This window comes from Crotalus tigris, unplaced genomic scaffold, assembly GCF_016545835.1.
Source record: "Crotalus tigris isolate CLP2741 ecotype Arizona unplaced genomic scaffold, ASM1654583v1 scf7180000017680.1116333, whole genome shotgun sequence".
NCBI classification, from domain to species: Eukaryota; Metazoa; Chordata; class Lepidosauria; order Squamata; family Viperidae; genus Crotalus; species Crotalus tigris.
The window spans coordinates 417,374-433,019 of record NW_024096562.1 but is presented as its reverse complement, the minus strand read 5'-3'; the positions used below and the strand labels follow the sequence as shown (position 1 = coordinate 433,019).

The 15,646-nt window shown below is 38.0% G+C and overlaps 1 protein-coding gene across 1 annotated transcript; it reads right to left on the bottom strand.

The window, feature by feature from the left end:
* Window positions 1-6,064: 6,064 nt before the first annotated feature.
* Window positions 6,065-13,772, bottom strand: CUNH5orf15 (chromosome unknown C5orf15 homolog). Its single transcript, XM_039337496.1, has 3 exons — window positions 13,592-13,772; window positions 8,919-9,493; window positions 6,065-7,652 (listed from the first exon to the last, which is right to left on the bottom strand). Exons 1-3 carry the CDS (start codon window positions 13,728-13,730, stop codon window positions 7,521-7,523), a joined length of 846 nt encoding a protein of 281 aa, XP_039193430.1. The 5' UTR covers window positions 13,731-13,772; the 3' UTR covers window positions 6,065-7,520.
* Window positions 13,773-15,646: the final 1,874 nt, after the last annotated feature.

Sequence of the window (15,646 nt, the reverse complement as noted above, 5' to 3'; positions counted from 1 at the left end):
ATTTCTGTTTGAAACACAAATATGTATGATGTATATTTATGTATGTGTGTCTATTTGTTTATAAATACATTTGCCTGCCTCCTGGAAGCTAAAATTAAAAGCAAAGCCTGAGAACGATTTAAAAAAGAAATTGAATTGATAACTTCTGATTGTAAACAAGGTACCTCATTTTAAAATTAATTCCCATCTGCATATCATAACCAGTTTTATATATATATATGTATGTATGTATGTATGTGTGTGTGTGTATGTATGAACATTTCCATGCAAAGTTTATAGCTACCCAGGGTCATACATTCCCTTGCCTCCTTTAAGCAGAAATCACAAGAGGAAGAAAACAGGGTGGAGAAGAGGTCATAGATATCTCCATGAAAAAGAGGTGAAGAAACACTGAATGGAAGAGTGGAGGTGGAAAGAAGCGAATAGAAAGGAAGCCATGTTGAGACATCACAGAAAGGGTTAAAATTCACAGGGAAACAGCTTTCCAATAAGGGCTAATGCAGAGGTGTCCAACTTTGGTAATTTTAAGACTTGTGGATTTCAAATCCTGGAATTCTAGGACTTGACGTCCACAAGTTTTAAAGATGCCAAAGTTGGACACCCTGGACTAAGATCATCCCAGAATGGTGACAGTCAGAGTCATCATGCTTTTCAGTAGCATGTTTCATCTTCCACCCATTTGTTTTCAAGGGATTTTTCTATTCTTATTGTAATCAAAACAAGACCATCTCCTCACCATAACGATTACTACTTCTGGATAATTACCTGGAGGGGAAAAAAAACCTCAGCCTTTTATCAGATAAATAAGGTGTTGCTTCAGAATATCTTGAGTGTTATTGCATATGATTCCTCTTACTATAATCTCCTTTCGCACAATATCCAATTTCAATTGATTTTAGATCCCATCATATAATACAGAATTTCATAGAAGACTGACTGAAGTAATGTTACTTCACTAGTGAATACAAATATGAACAGCAAGAAGTGGCTTGGGGAACAGCTGGCCTTTACAAAGATGAAGCTGGCAAACCAAAAATAGAGAGGGAAAGAGGATCGGCTTAATTCTTTAAATAGTACTAAATCATCTTTCAAAATTCAAATCTGTTATTTATAAGAAGGTTATGCAGCCTCCAGAGTGCTTGTTCTTCCATTTCTCTTAATTTGGATGACTTTCTTTCCCTGCTTACATCAACAAAAGGAGACAACCCTACCATTAGGCAGCAAAGGATTTATTGCTGATGGCAGAAGCTGAGGCACAGTAAAGGCAGATTCTTGAGGTTTCCAACTTTTCCCCTAAATATGCTAATCTATCTATGGCCCTTTATGCTAGCTTTCTTCCTTGAGTTTGGTGAAGGATGGCAGCCCAGTCAGCTTCTGTAGACAGAATAGGAAAGGTACTGACAGCAGAATACCTTGGACCAGCCTAGCAGAAATCTTTCAAGGGATCAGGTGTAAAACAATGATGATTGCATTTTAAGACAGGGAATAAACTTTGAAAAGGACACCCAACATCTATTATGAAAGTCATATCAAAAGTTTTCACCATAATAGTGTGAAAAGTAGGTAAAGGTCAGTCATAGACCATCCCTTTGTCTACTGATATGTGGATTGCTCTTATCATCGTCTCTACCACAATTGGCAGTCTGGTACCTTCCAAATGTTTTAGATGATCAAAATCTTTAGTTAGTAGATTCAATATTATAAAGTCTATTTTAAATAAAATTGACAAATATCTGATAATAGTAGGTAGAATTCGTATCATTGTTTAACAAGTTCAGACATAAATTAAAAACTAATTTTAAACAATCATTCATTTTCAGGCTACAGCAAGATAATACAAGAAATGTAGTGCAGCAACCAAGCAAGAGTTGAAACGAAAAAGATGTATGAACTGTAAAGTCCAATAAGAAAGTTCCAATTTACACTTGGATTTAATTATGCCCATCATCCTTCAAATACAATTCTTAACCTTGACAAAATGTTTGCTCTTGTTTCATGGGAAGGACAAAACTGGCTTTTCTTTCTTTCTTAATTGTGAATAGTAAGATTGAGTTCTAGTGGTAATGCACTGCTTCCAGCTAGTTATTTTAGGTATCTCAACTAGATAGCTTAACAAACTATCACTCCCTCTTGCCTCTTACTCTCTTTTCCAGCCAAATGTAAATTCTAGAGTAGGGCTGATGACCTTTCATCGGAGAGAACAGATGAAAATCATGCAAAACAGGGGAGTGCAATGGGGGAATGATCAATGCCAATTAGAAGAGACATTCAAAACTTTTTATCTTGCTTGCCAGAATTATTCCATCTTACCTAAACAGATGACCCAAAACAAAAGGATGTGTGTTGTTATGACACAGACCTATTGTCTGAACACCTTTCAGTCTGTTTGGAAACTTAATTCCTCTTTTCAGATTTAACAGGTTTTCTTCAGGTTTTAAAAGTTGTAATATGTAGTCACACTGCCCCCTGCTGCATAGTCAGCAGATATCTTTTGATGTAAGGAAACAAGCTTAGTTTTATCGAAGGACAAAAAAATACATGCTAAGCAACATTGAACACTATTCACTGACGAATGAAGGCATATATATGTGTCCCAGGATCCTGTATTATTCACTGGTTCAACCATGGCACAATTGCATTGTTAATGTAGCCATGCTTTACTGACTAAACCTAACTGGTTTATCACACTTCATGCTATACCATAAACCAGATGTAGGCAACCTTGGCTCTTTTATGACTTGTGGACTTCAACTCCCAGAATGGCTGGCTCAGGAACTCTGGGAGTTGAAGTCCATGAGTCATAAAAGAGCCAAGGTTGTCTACCCCTGGCATAAACCAAAGGTCCCCAACCTTTTGACACTAGGGACCAGTTCCGTGAAGGTTTTTCTGCAGACCACAGGGGGTGTAGTTCATGTACTGCCGGCATCCCATGGGTGGGGCTTTGCTTGCGCAGACTGGTTTCTGGCATGCCACGGCCCGGTGCCAGTTCACAGATTGGGGATTGGGGACCCCTGCCATAAACCTTGGTTTACAAAACATTGTGGAAAACTTGGACTTTTATAAACAACTAAAACAAATGGAGACCTGTGACAAGTTTCTTTATTGAACAAGACTAGTGATCACAGGGCGCCCAGCACAGAGTGCACAAGCCCTAAACAGTAAATATTAGGTAGGCATGGAAGGACAAGATATCATGAATAATTACCATCAAGGGGCATCTTCTCAGATGGTAGGGTAGTAAAGCCTTGCCAATGGATGGTGCACCATGAAGCCAGCCCACATTGCCTCAAATGTATGTGTCAGTTCACATTTATCGTAATAGTATCCTCTCTCAAAGCTTGGCATAGCTACTCTGAGGCCTTTGTGAGTAGGCAAAGGAACCATTTGTACCAGGATTCCCTCCAATGTGAAGATTCTAGCAAGATTGTGCCTTTCAGAGATGCAACTCCCTTGATGCTTCAAGCAACATATCCAATGGGCATGTCCATACTTTTGAAAAGTGTCCTCTCAAATACTTTATGCAGCACAAAAATTTGGCTTTTGAAGGAAGCTATATGGGCATCAACTGATTTTCCTAGTCACCATTTCTTTTTCTGAAACTTAGAGCTAAAATATTATTGCTTATTATCACTAACAGTCACAATCCTGCTTACCTCATTGCCAATTAACTTCTTCACATTTTAGAAGAGTCATTTTAAAAATTCAGTTAGTCAGCATTTCACAGTCTAGAAGCAATTTATCTATTCCATGATTATCAAAACATGGGTCTTGTACACTTATTTGCTGAGATAGAAAGGAAATTTATAATCCATTCATTATTAGTAGATATCTGCTAATCAGTGATGAATCTGGTGGTATACAAAGAGAGGCCATCTTAAATTAGAGAATATATAAATCTTGGGAGTAAATATATGAGAATTTATTGATCTTGATCTGTATTCTAAAGCAGATGTAGAAAACTGACAGAAAACGGTAAAAGGGCAAACTGCTCATAAGGTACTTTGCATTTCCTGTAGGAAAGAAATCTCTGATGGCTGTAATGTTTTTAAAGTCAGTATCTATACAACAACCCAAGTAAAGATCGCTATTGGTATGTAAACATTAAGAGCAAGGAAAGAGCTATCTAAAAAAGTTAAGGATTTCCTTGCTATGTTATGAACTGTCAGATCCATATCTAAGGGATAATTGATGCTAAATAATACATTAATCCATGTACAGATTTGGACAGATCTATGGTTCAAACTATCGCACCATTGCACTCATTTCACATGCTAGTAAAGTTATGCTTAAAATCCTACAAGCTAGACTCCAGCAGTATGTGGATCGAGAACTACCAGAAGTACAGGCAGGATTTCGAAGAGGCAGAGGAACTAGAGATCAAATTGCCAACATAACGCTGGATCATGGAGAAAGCTAGGGAGTTCCAGAAAAACATCTACTTCTGCTTCATTGACTATGCAAAAGCCTTTGATTGTGTGGATCACAACAAATTGTGGCAAGTTCTTAAAGAAATGGGAGTACCAGACCATCTCATTTGTCTCTTGAGAAACCTATATGCGGGTCAAGAAGCAACAGTGAGACTGGACACGGAACCACTGATTGGTTCAAAATTGGAAAAGGAGTCCGGCAAAGCTGTATACTGTCGCCCTGCCTATTTAACTTATATGCAGAGCACATCATGAGAAAGGCAGGGCTAGATGAATGAAAAGTTGGAATTAAGATTGCCGGGAGAAATATCAACAACCTAAGATATGCAGATGATACCACTCTAATGGCAGAAAGTGAAGAGGAACTAAAGAGCCTCTTGATGCGGGTAAAGAAGGAGAGTGCAAAAGTTGGCTTGAAACTCAACGTTAAGAAAACCAAAATCATGGCATCCGGCCCTCTCAATTCCTGGCAAATAGATGGGGAAGAAATGGAGGTAGTGACAGATTTTATTTTTCTGGGCTCCAAGATCACCTCAGATGGGGACTGCAGTCAAGAAATTAAAAGACGCTTGCTCCTGGGGAGGAAAGCTATGGCAACTCTAGACAGCATAGTAAAAAGCAGAGACATCACCCTGCCAACAAAAGTGCGTATAGTCCAGGCCATGGTTTTCCCAGTTGCAATGTATGGCTGTGAAAGTTGGACCATAAGAAAGGCTGAGCGCAAAAGAATTGAGGCCTTTGAACTATGGTGCTGGAGAAGATTCCTGCGAGTCCCTTGGACTGCAAGGCGTTCAAACCGGTCGGTCCTAGAAGAGATCAATCCCGACTGCTCTTTAGAAGGCCAGATCCTGAAGTTGAAATACTTTGGCCATCTAATGAGAAGGAAGGACTCACTGGAAAAGGGCCTAATGCTGGGAAAGACTGAGGGCAATAGAAGAAGGGGACAACAGAGAATGAGATGGCTGGATGGAGTCACTGAAGCAGTAGGTGTGAACTTAAATGGACTCCAGAAGATGGTAGAGGACAGGAAGACCTGGAGGAACGCTGTCCATGGGGTCGCGATGGGTCGGACACGACTTCGCAATTAACAACAACAAATGGTTTGGACAGATCTATGGTTTCCTCACTAATCAGAGAAACAATGCTACAAATATTGGAACTGACTGTCTCTCTACATGGCAGCTATTTATTTATTTATACAAGCATGTATGTACACAAACTTATTTCTCCTAACGTTATCAAATCTATTTAAGCATTCCTCCCAAATTGAAGTGGCTTTCACATAAAAGTCTTTCAGATATTATTCTGTCATTTGCCAGTTTTATCCTCAAGAAATGGTACTATGCTTGAAAATTTATCCAGGTTCTATTTTAAAAAAAAAAGGAATTGTTTCTTAATCTCCAGTGATCTATGGGACAAAATAAGCCTCACAATTCAAAAATAAAACTGTGACATAAACAGCTAACCTTCACCTGACTGAAATTCTAAACTGAAGCTTACAGTTAACTTGCTTCTTCCTTTAGTCACTTTTTTCCACTAAATTTTATGCTGCTCTAGGGTTAGTAGCAATTATTGTAGTGTTAAAACTTTTATGCAGTCATAGTGAAGAAAGTATCTTCTACAAGGGTATACAAATCAAGCTAGTTATAGGGTTTATTTGAAAGATCCTATTAAAAATAGGTCAAGCTCATAAGAATTCCGAAAGAAAACAGTCCTACACATATTTCTGTATTTTACTTTCTCACATTTAAGAATATTAAATTAAGAAGCTCTGTTACTTAATTTACTAACACAAAGAATACCATGCTCACTGTAAATGTTCTCAGTCCAGAGTTTAAAAGTGTTCATAACATTGCATCACTTGAAAATAAGGTCATTAGTATTTACAGGTTTTTCAGCCCTATGGTAGTTACAATTCAGACAGTATTTTTACAGTAAGTGAAACTGCTAACAAATATTTTACAATTTATGTCAATCAATATAAACAGCAAAATATGCATACAAAAAATTGCAATCATATCAGTAATTTGTCACATATTTCAAGCAAAAGAAATTTTCAAAGTTAAAGAAAATGTTGCCGTATTCTCCAAAAATGGGCAGTTTCAAATCCTGGTTGTTTTTTTTAACTACTGCAACTAATTACTATGCTGTATTTATCCCCAAGTAATTTAAATTATTCGAATCAACATCCATAATAGTCAACTTGTACAATGTAATTTTCCATTCCTTTTATATTCGTATCTTTTTTATATCCATATATCCATAATATGTCAAATTTTCTCCAGAACTTTGGAGAGGCATAGAGAAAAGGGAATCTGTTCTGCCATCCATGTTCATCTTGCACTTGTTGGCAGAATGACACCATTGGATGCAATCTTTATTTTTCAGATTTACCTCCCTTCCATATTCAGATTTACCTAATACAAAGATATGCCTCCATAAACCTTACTTAACATGCTAAATGTATTTTTTGGGCACTTTCTAGCCAGAAAAAGTTTGTCTTTATTCTGAATGGTACTTTCTTCTAATACATTGCTAAGTGCTAAGAAAAATTAAGATCAGACTCATCAGACATCCTATTTCAGAATTGTGTAAGATCAATGAATCAGCAATTTGAATGTGAAAAAAAAATCATATTCTTTTAAAACGTGTCTTTATGCAAATGTTTCAGAGAAGAAATATTAACACAATCTTTTAAGAAATCATTTGGCTAGAATTATATTGATACACTGTATGTAGTATTAAGCAGTTTGCATTAGGAGAGAAACAAGGACAATTATCCAAATAGGGAATCTGGTACATTCTTTAATATGCTGAATATTGATCAACTGGAAAAGTTGTAGCTAGGACTATTAACTGCTCCAGGCAGAGAATGCATGAAAAATAAATCAACTGATGAACAATAAGCTGTATATACAAAAATAATGAAGTCCAATTTTCACCTAAATAAAAATTTACTTTGCATATCCTCATAAGGCTAAAACTTTCAAAGTAAAAAGAGAACACACACATAACTGTTTATGGCAATCATCCATATTATATTTTGAAAGGCAAAGAAAATTCCTAATTCCGCAAATTTGGGTCATGCTACTTTTAAAAAATATATTCATTGGTAATTTTTAATGAAGGCATAGCCTCATTCACATTTTGATCTAAACGTTGATATCCAACTGTTCTGGAACACAGACCATCTCGCCACCTTCTATTCTGAACCAACAAAATTATCTGAAAAAAAAAAGATAATTTTAAAGTTAAAACATCTGCATGTTTAAAAAGATTTATAACAATATTTTCAGATTATTCTTTGCAAATTTTATATACTTTTCATCAAGTCTTCATATTCACGTTAGGTTCTTAATAACAAGGTTATTATCCTTGACTGATAGGTTTCATAGCATAATTACATAAAATATATTTTGCTTGATTTTGCCCATTTATGATTGAGCCAAAAATGATTTACAATAATTTTTCCTTAAAAATCAGTGCCAGCTTTACACTTTTAAAGGACAAACCTGACATGCTGCAATTAAAGAAAAAGCAGAAATGAATGATAAACCCTGATACATATCCTTATGTTATTCAACAAGATCCCAGTTATACTGAGACTATAAGGATAGATAAACTACAACAGAAAATCCAATGTCCTATAAGTGAAACTGAGTGCAGATATGGAAGAAAGGATTTTTATTTCCATGGGTGCTGTCCTTTTTAATTTGCCCTAGTCTAGGTTACATCTGTGAATCTAAAACCCAGTTAAAATACACCACCAATAGCAAGTCTGATTAAAATTTTAAAAAAGCTTCAACAAAAGAATTTACTGTTTTCTTAACAAAGAAGACTTCTATATTAGTACAGATATTGTAGAAAATATAACTACGGACAGAGGAAGACAAATCTCAGATTTAAATAGGCTTATAGACAAAATCCATTCTGCCACCTTGAAGTAGTTTTGTGATAAATCCACAATAAATAAAAGGAAGCTATGAACAGCAATGATACTTACATGTCTCAGAAAAACAAATGTAAAATTTATGATAACATTTCACAATTTATGTAATCTGTTAACCTGCACATTAATTCATAAAATGCTGGAACGTTTACTAGTTTTCTGCCTTAATATTTATTTTTCCTAGTTTGCTTAGACTTGTTTGTTGTTATTTTTGCAAAATATTAGAAATGCTGTGTAAAGATTAATTTCAAGCAGATTAACAACCACTTGGAAATTCCAGGTGTTAAATTATCTCACTATTCTGCATTAGAAATTTAATCTGAAATTTTCTGAAGTTTGTGACTTTGCATTTTATAATTTAGCATATTCAACTTTTCTTAGCCCTTATTTTCCAGAATAATCAAGAAAATAAAAAATATTTAATATCTATGAGATTTCCAGCTTATAAAATTTACCAATAAGCTAATTAACTCTCTAAATTTCAAAATAACAATATTCTAATATTAATATCAAACTGAAAATTGTTAAAAAGCCCATCCTACCTTTCTCTTATTGTGATATGTGATATAAACTACAGCAACCAAAAAGGCAAAAATAACAAGGTGAAAAAAGAAATGACTGTCATCTTCCAATGCTGAGACTGTAGTGTCCTTCATGTTATGAGCAAATGACTTCTTATTCTCGAAGTTTCCCATCCCTGAATCTTCTGCAAATTCTGACACATCTTGGTCATCTTGATTATTCTGAGAGTTAGAGGCTGCATCATAGATGACATAATCTTTAGGTTCTTTTGCTGTTGGTAGGGAACTAGTAAATATATTTCTGTCTGTCATGTCATATTCTTTACTATCTGCATCTTCTGAAACATCAATATTTTGTTGATTAAGGCTAACAGTTTCTGAAGGTGACACAGGAGGCTGGACTACTTTATCTTCTGCTAGAGTGGGTGCATGTATAACAGAAGTATCAACTTTCAAAGAAGTTGCAAGCGTATCTTCATTTGTTTTATTCCGTATACTGTTCTCACTGGTTGCAGACATAACTGAGGATAAATTCTGGTTTTCATCCTTATGAATTGACTTAGCATTCTGAGGTATTTCTGCTTTAGGTGTAGTATCTTGAAGAGGAAAAAATAAGAATAATTTAAAATCTTTAACAGATTATTTTACAGTATATAAAGATACACAAATTGATATGGTTTGAGGATTAACAATATCTCAGATGACAAACCTACATATATGCATACACACACACACATGGAAACGTATATACATATCTACACACAAATTGATATGGTTTGAGGATTAACAATATCTCAGATGACAAACCTACATATATGCATACACACACACATGCAAACTTATATACATATCTACATACACACACACACACACATATATATATATATAAACTAACTATTGAGCAGCATGCAAATCTGTGAAAACAAGACACAGCTGCACAAGGCATTTTACCATATCAACACTATCTCATGACTCATATGACATAGGTTGTATCTATATTACTATTAGCATTGCTTCTAGTTAAATGGTTACTTGATCCACACATAATTCATTGGTGGTTTGTAGGATCCCACCTATAATGACATACCGTGTTTCCCCGAAAGTAAGGCCTAGCTTGATTTTTTGGGGGGTTGGGCCTAATGTAAGCCCTACCCCAAAAATAAGCCCTAGTTTTAGGGCAAGGTGCACACCTAAAAAATCAAGCTAGGGCAGGAGTGGGGTAGAGATTTCCATTGCAGCCAGGCCTCCCATGGATCAACACTTGTCTCACCCACTTTTTCTGCAGTTGAAGGAGCAGCTTCATTCTGTAGTTGAGCATGGAGCTCCGGCCTACATTTCGCAGTCAGAGGCCTTTCCGGAAGACCTCTGCAGCCGAGAACCTAGCTATGAATTTCAATTTTTCTTTCCCAGAGAGCAAAAAGACAGCTAAGCTTGGAGTCTTTAGTATTGAGGAAAAGGACAAAGGCAGACCCTCCCTAGCAATCCAGTATCTATTATTTTAAATGGGAACTTCCTCAATAGGAATAGGTTTGGTTGCCTTAATCACTGTATGCCTTAATGACACAAATTGTGGAATGAAAAAGAAAAACAATGTCTATGTTAGTTCTCCTGGATCCTAGTGATTGTTAATAACAGGAGCTGGATTACTGTATCCATTAGGCCGGGTTGGTTTTATGGGCAGGAATATATTATCCATCCAATTTTATGTTGAGCTGAGGGATTCTTATTTTTGTGTTCTGACTTTTGTTCTGTAAAGCAGCACGAAGTTTCAATCTATCCCATGAACCATGTATACTGGAATTCAAGTGTGTAGTATCTCAAATATATAACAATAGTTTTAATTTATTAACATCAGAGAGACTGTGAAAGTCTTGAACGGATGTTTTTAAGATCAATGATAGAATGCAAACTGGAACTTAATATAATAAATAGTCATTCTTGAGTTAGAAAATCTGCTGATTATAAAGTGTACCAAATAAACATAAACAGATGATTTATCACTATGGAAACACAAATCATGACAAAAACTCTATATGTCTTTCATCAAATTAATGTGATTTTAGTTATGGCCTTAAATTAGGAAAGTGGACCTGGTCTTGCTGCACCTTGCTATATTCAAATTTGGTTAGTATAAGGCAGTGATGGTGAACCTTTTAGAGACCGAGTGCCCAAAAACTGGCCCCGCCCCCACTCCATTCCCCCTGCTCGCCCCAGCTCTGCCCCATCCCCTACCCCAGGACCACTTACCGCCTCCAGGGCTCGCCACAGATCGCCCAGGCAGCCCAGCAGCGCTATGGCGGCCACACCCTCTGCCCGCGCCCTGCAGCATCAACTGCATGATGGGGTGTGAGGGCAGAGTCTTGTCTATGCTGCTGGCTGCCATGTCCTTGTCTGTGCTGCTCTGTGTGGGCCACGCTCGAGGGCGAGTCTCCTTCAGGGGGGCTGCTGGAGAGGAGAGGGTCACGGAGGGAGGCAACGCTGGGGCAACGGCACGTGTGCCCAGAGAGAGGGCTCCAAGTGCCTCCTCTGGCACCTGTGCCATAGGTTCGCCACCACTGGTATAAGGTATATAGAACTGCTTTTAAGGATGATTCCTAGACTTTAGCTAGGAAAGATTTATATGTTCTGAAGAAAAACCAAAATATACTAGTCTTGAGCCATAATAATTAAGGTTTAATCTTACTGGACTTTGGCTACTACATAATATACATGCTGCAATTAGAAACTCCAGTACTGCACTAATTGTCAGTACATTTCTGCTCCTAATTCAAATCCTGACTTTGACCACACATTGCCTAATGCAATACTGGTGAACCTATAACTCACATGTCAAATGTGACATACCACATTCTGGATGACACACCAGTGTTCACCAAACCCGACAACTATTCTTTGAAATTACACTCCATTACTGCACAATTTTTGGAGGCTGTGAAAGCCGCACAAGAATGGAGTTGTGTGCTTGTACAGCCTCTCAATCCTCTGAAAATGAGTTCTCATATTTCATTTTTTAAATTATTTGATGCTTCTTTATATAATACACAGCACCACACAAGATTAGGCTCTATATTTTTTAAAAAAAATAAATAAATCTGTAAAGAATTGGTTTGCTTTTGTTCAGGAGTGTTGGGGAGGATGATATGCTACCAGAGTCAAGTTAGGCATTTTCCAAATTTTTTGACAAGCCCAAAAAGTTTGCCATGACTGGTTAGCATCAGGCTAGAAGCCAGGAGACTGAGTTCTAGTCCTGCCTCAGGCATGAAAACCGGCTGTATGACTTTGGGCCAGTCATTCACTCTCAGACTAACTCATAACACAGGGTTGCTGTTTTAGGGAAAATAGGAGGAAGAAGTACAGTATTAGGTACACTCACTGCCTTGAGTTATTTATAAAAATAAAGGTGGGATAAAAAAAAATCTATAAAAGTTATTTGAAAAATTGCTTACATTCATATGAGCCTGTTTGTGTTTAACATCAATTATGAATAGGCTGCTCATGAGTCTACCATTAAGATCAGTACAAATAGCATCACTCTACTAAACTGCCTCCTGACAACATTATGACTGCTTTTAGAAATTATTCTATTTTTCAATTTGTAGTTTTAAAGATTTTTTTCTTAATGGGTACTTAAATTGTACTGGAATCTGTTCTTATCTACAATTACACTTAATAATATTATATTTCTTTATCATGTTATCCTATAAATTGCTTTGAGAAGTGCATATTCTTGAAAGATAGGCAGGAAATGGATAAATGTATCCAACAGGATTGCCAAGCTATCCTTTCTTCTTGAAACAGGTTCACTAACGAAGCTCAAATATGCGTAATATCAACACAAGAACTATTCATAAATTGTATAATTATTCTATGAACTATTCTTTCCATGAATTAAGAATACATGGAAGTTGCCCTCTTTTCCTTTCCAGAAACCCAGCCATTTAATTTGCCTCAAAACTAAACAATATTACAGCTTAGGTGCATGTGTATAAACACACATATTACTGAAAAGGACGGTTAAAATTCCAGTAAAGTCATGCAATTCTCTCCATTACACAACTACAGAGCGAAGACATGCAGCAGTTGCACCAAAAGAGGAAGCAGCATATACATGCACATACATGCATACATACACACAGTGTATAGGTATGTAGAAAGTTTGAGAAAGAGAGAAATGTTAAACACAGCCTTTCTTTCAGAGGTTGTACAGTCCTTTATACAGAACGTGTTAATTAGGCGGGAGCCAGGCTTAGGGCAACCCAGACAGACCGATCAATCCGAACCAACAAAAAGCAAGAAAGCGCCACTTTCATCCCCCGAAACCTCCTCCAAAGCCCGAGAGGCCTCCAGTCCCGGCAACGCCGAGATTCATCGGTTGAGGAGGAACAAAAGAGGCAGAGGCCTTCCATGTACCGAGGCACAAGCTCCATCATCCCCAACCAGAACGGCCACTCCGCCGGGCTGTGGACGATAGGGCCGGGTGTGATCCAACCCGTCTATGCGGTGCGCCGGAAAGAAGCAGGTTGCCCAAGGCTTATAGAAAGGGAAGCAGACGGGACAGCAGCGCGGCCGCTGCGTGATTTTATTCCAGCCAATCTTCCCAGCCGACCCCGGAACTCGCCGCTTTCTCCATCAGCACTTCGCGCACGCCGTTTATCCACCTTTCCCGCCTCGCCGAGCGAGCGATCGCGCCTCACCGTCTGGAAGCTGGGCCCGAAGTGAGAAGGCCAGGAGCAAAAGAAAAAGCGACGTTCGCGCCAAGGACGACAGCGACAGCGCCTCCCCCATCGCGGTACACTTCGCTCTCCGCTCGGTGGCCGCCATGGCTGCCGCCATACTGTCGCCGGGGGACGTGGCCTCGTCCAGACCCGCCCACCCGCGTTGCTAGGCAACTGCGTTCGGCAGAAGGGGAAGTCTCTGACGAAACGGGCTCTCCTCCGCTGAGCTGGTTACGCTCCTCACCCAACCTTCACTTCCTACGAAGGTATATATATATGTACGATGTCATGCATAAAGCGGGGCCTCGTCTGAATAGGCACTTCCGGGCTTCCTCTGCAAGAATCTCTATTAGAAAAGGAAACTCGGCATATGTCATTCTTCACGTTTCCATCTCTCACAGATTCTAATAGAAATCCGAAATCACCGAAGGGGCCGGGTATTTTTTGATGATACAATATTGTACGAACTCTACGTTATTTGCCTTGGAAAGTAAAATGTGCGGCTCTTGGTGTTCTCTGAGCTTGTTTTCTTGCAGGTGCTTTATTACCCAAACTAGGTAACACCATTAGTGCTAGTAGGTCATAGGGTAGTGATGGCAAACCTTTTAGAGATCGAGTGCCCAAACTGCAACCCGAAGCCCACTTACATATCGTCGGGTGCTGGTGGGCGTGGCCCGTTGGGTGGGCGTGGCTGTGGTGGTAACAGCAGACTGGGTTGGGCTAAAAAGTTCCATCAATTCCAACTTTGGGAGATCTTTTTTTTCCCACTAGTTGAAATTGATTAACTTTTTTTTTTTTTTTTTGCACATGGCAGTGGAGGCCTAAAGCGAAAAGGTTTTATAAAACCCAGCTGGGGCGATGGTGCACATGCCCACAGAGAGCCGCTCTGAGTGCCACCACGGGCATAGGGTTTGCTCAGTTTATATTCAAATGGCTTGCCTAATCAAGTGGTCTTAATGTTTTGGTTGGTTGGGTTGTTTACTGTGGCTGAACTAGCTTTCTTGAAATCTGCTGTAATAGTTGTTAAACTACAAGTCATTGAGGATTACCTGTAATCCTGTCTCATAATGAGAGTGACCAGTCCAAAGTCACCCAGCCAGCTTTCATGCTAGAAACTAGAATTATTTATTCTGTAGCATAGTCTAATTCATATCTACAATTGTCAGAAGAAATTCCATTTTTTACTAGCAGGGTGGATACCTTAGTATTCTAATGCTGATATGGCACTTACACTGTTTCCTTTTGCATACACGCTTAACACAAAATTAATATTCTTGCAGGAAATATCGAGAGGTACAGCTATAACTCAGCATTTAATTGATTCATGGATGTTGTCCTATGTTCAGAATAATTGACGCAATTGTCTCTACAAACATATTACCATATTGACAAACCCAGAGGACATTATATTTGATTTGACAATAACTGTTTAACTGGCCTCTCATAACTTGTTTATAATGCTAAATTTCTAAAACTCCAAAATTCAAATCCTTTATTCAATAATTCTCTAATATTTTTCCATTGGCTTAGACTTAAGTTATTTCCTGCCATGATGTCTGTATCACTTTGCATTATTCACAGAATCTTACAAAGGGCCAGGTAGGCCCTTTTTGCTCAACATTTCTGTTTTCCTTTCTTGAGAAAAATTCCTAGGTGCCATACCTCATTTATTAGAACTAGAGGTCCACCATTTGGAAAGACGATTAAAAAGGTTTTATAGCAGTCTAAAATGAAGGCAAGATCAAAAATACCATGAATGTAACCTCATGTTCACCAAAGACAATTTTTGTGGATTCACCCAGTGACCTGACCAAAATCACCCAAAAACTGTTTTTAACTTCATACTTGATCCTCAGTTGCTTTGATTCCAGAAACTGGAGTGAGCATGCACAACTATCTCTATAGGAGGATAAAAATCCTTACATATTGCTTTTTTGCAGTATTTCATTGCCAATTAAGGATTTTGAAATGCACTACAAAGGTGGGCAATAGTTTTTGAAAAGGTGTTCTATCGTAATAAGCAGAACTGTTTGT

Excerpts from the sequence above, each read along its gene's own strand:
- CUNH5orf15 (XM_039337496.1), bottom strand. The coding sequence starts at position 13,730 with ATGGCGGCAGCCATGGCGGCCACCGAGCGGAGAGCGAAGTGTACCGCG. Across the intron at positions 9,494-13,591 it reads TCGGGCCCAGCTTCCAGACG|ATACTACACCTAAAGCAGAA; the intron begins GTGAGGCGCGAT and ends TTCCTCTTCAAG. Across the intron at positions 7,653-8,918 it reads CATATCACAATAAGAGAAAG|ATAATTTTGTTGGTTCAGAA; the intron begins GTAGGATGGGCT and ends TTTTTTTTTCAG.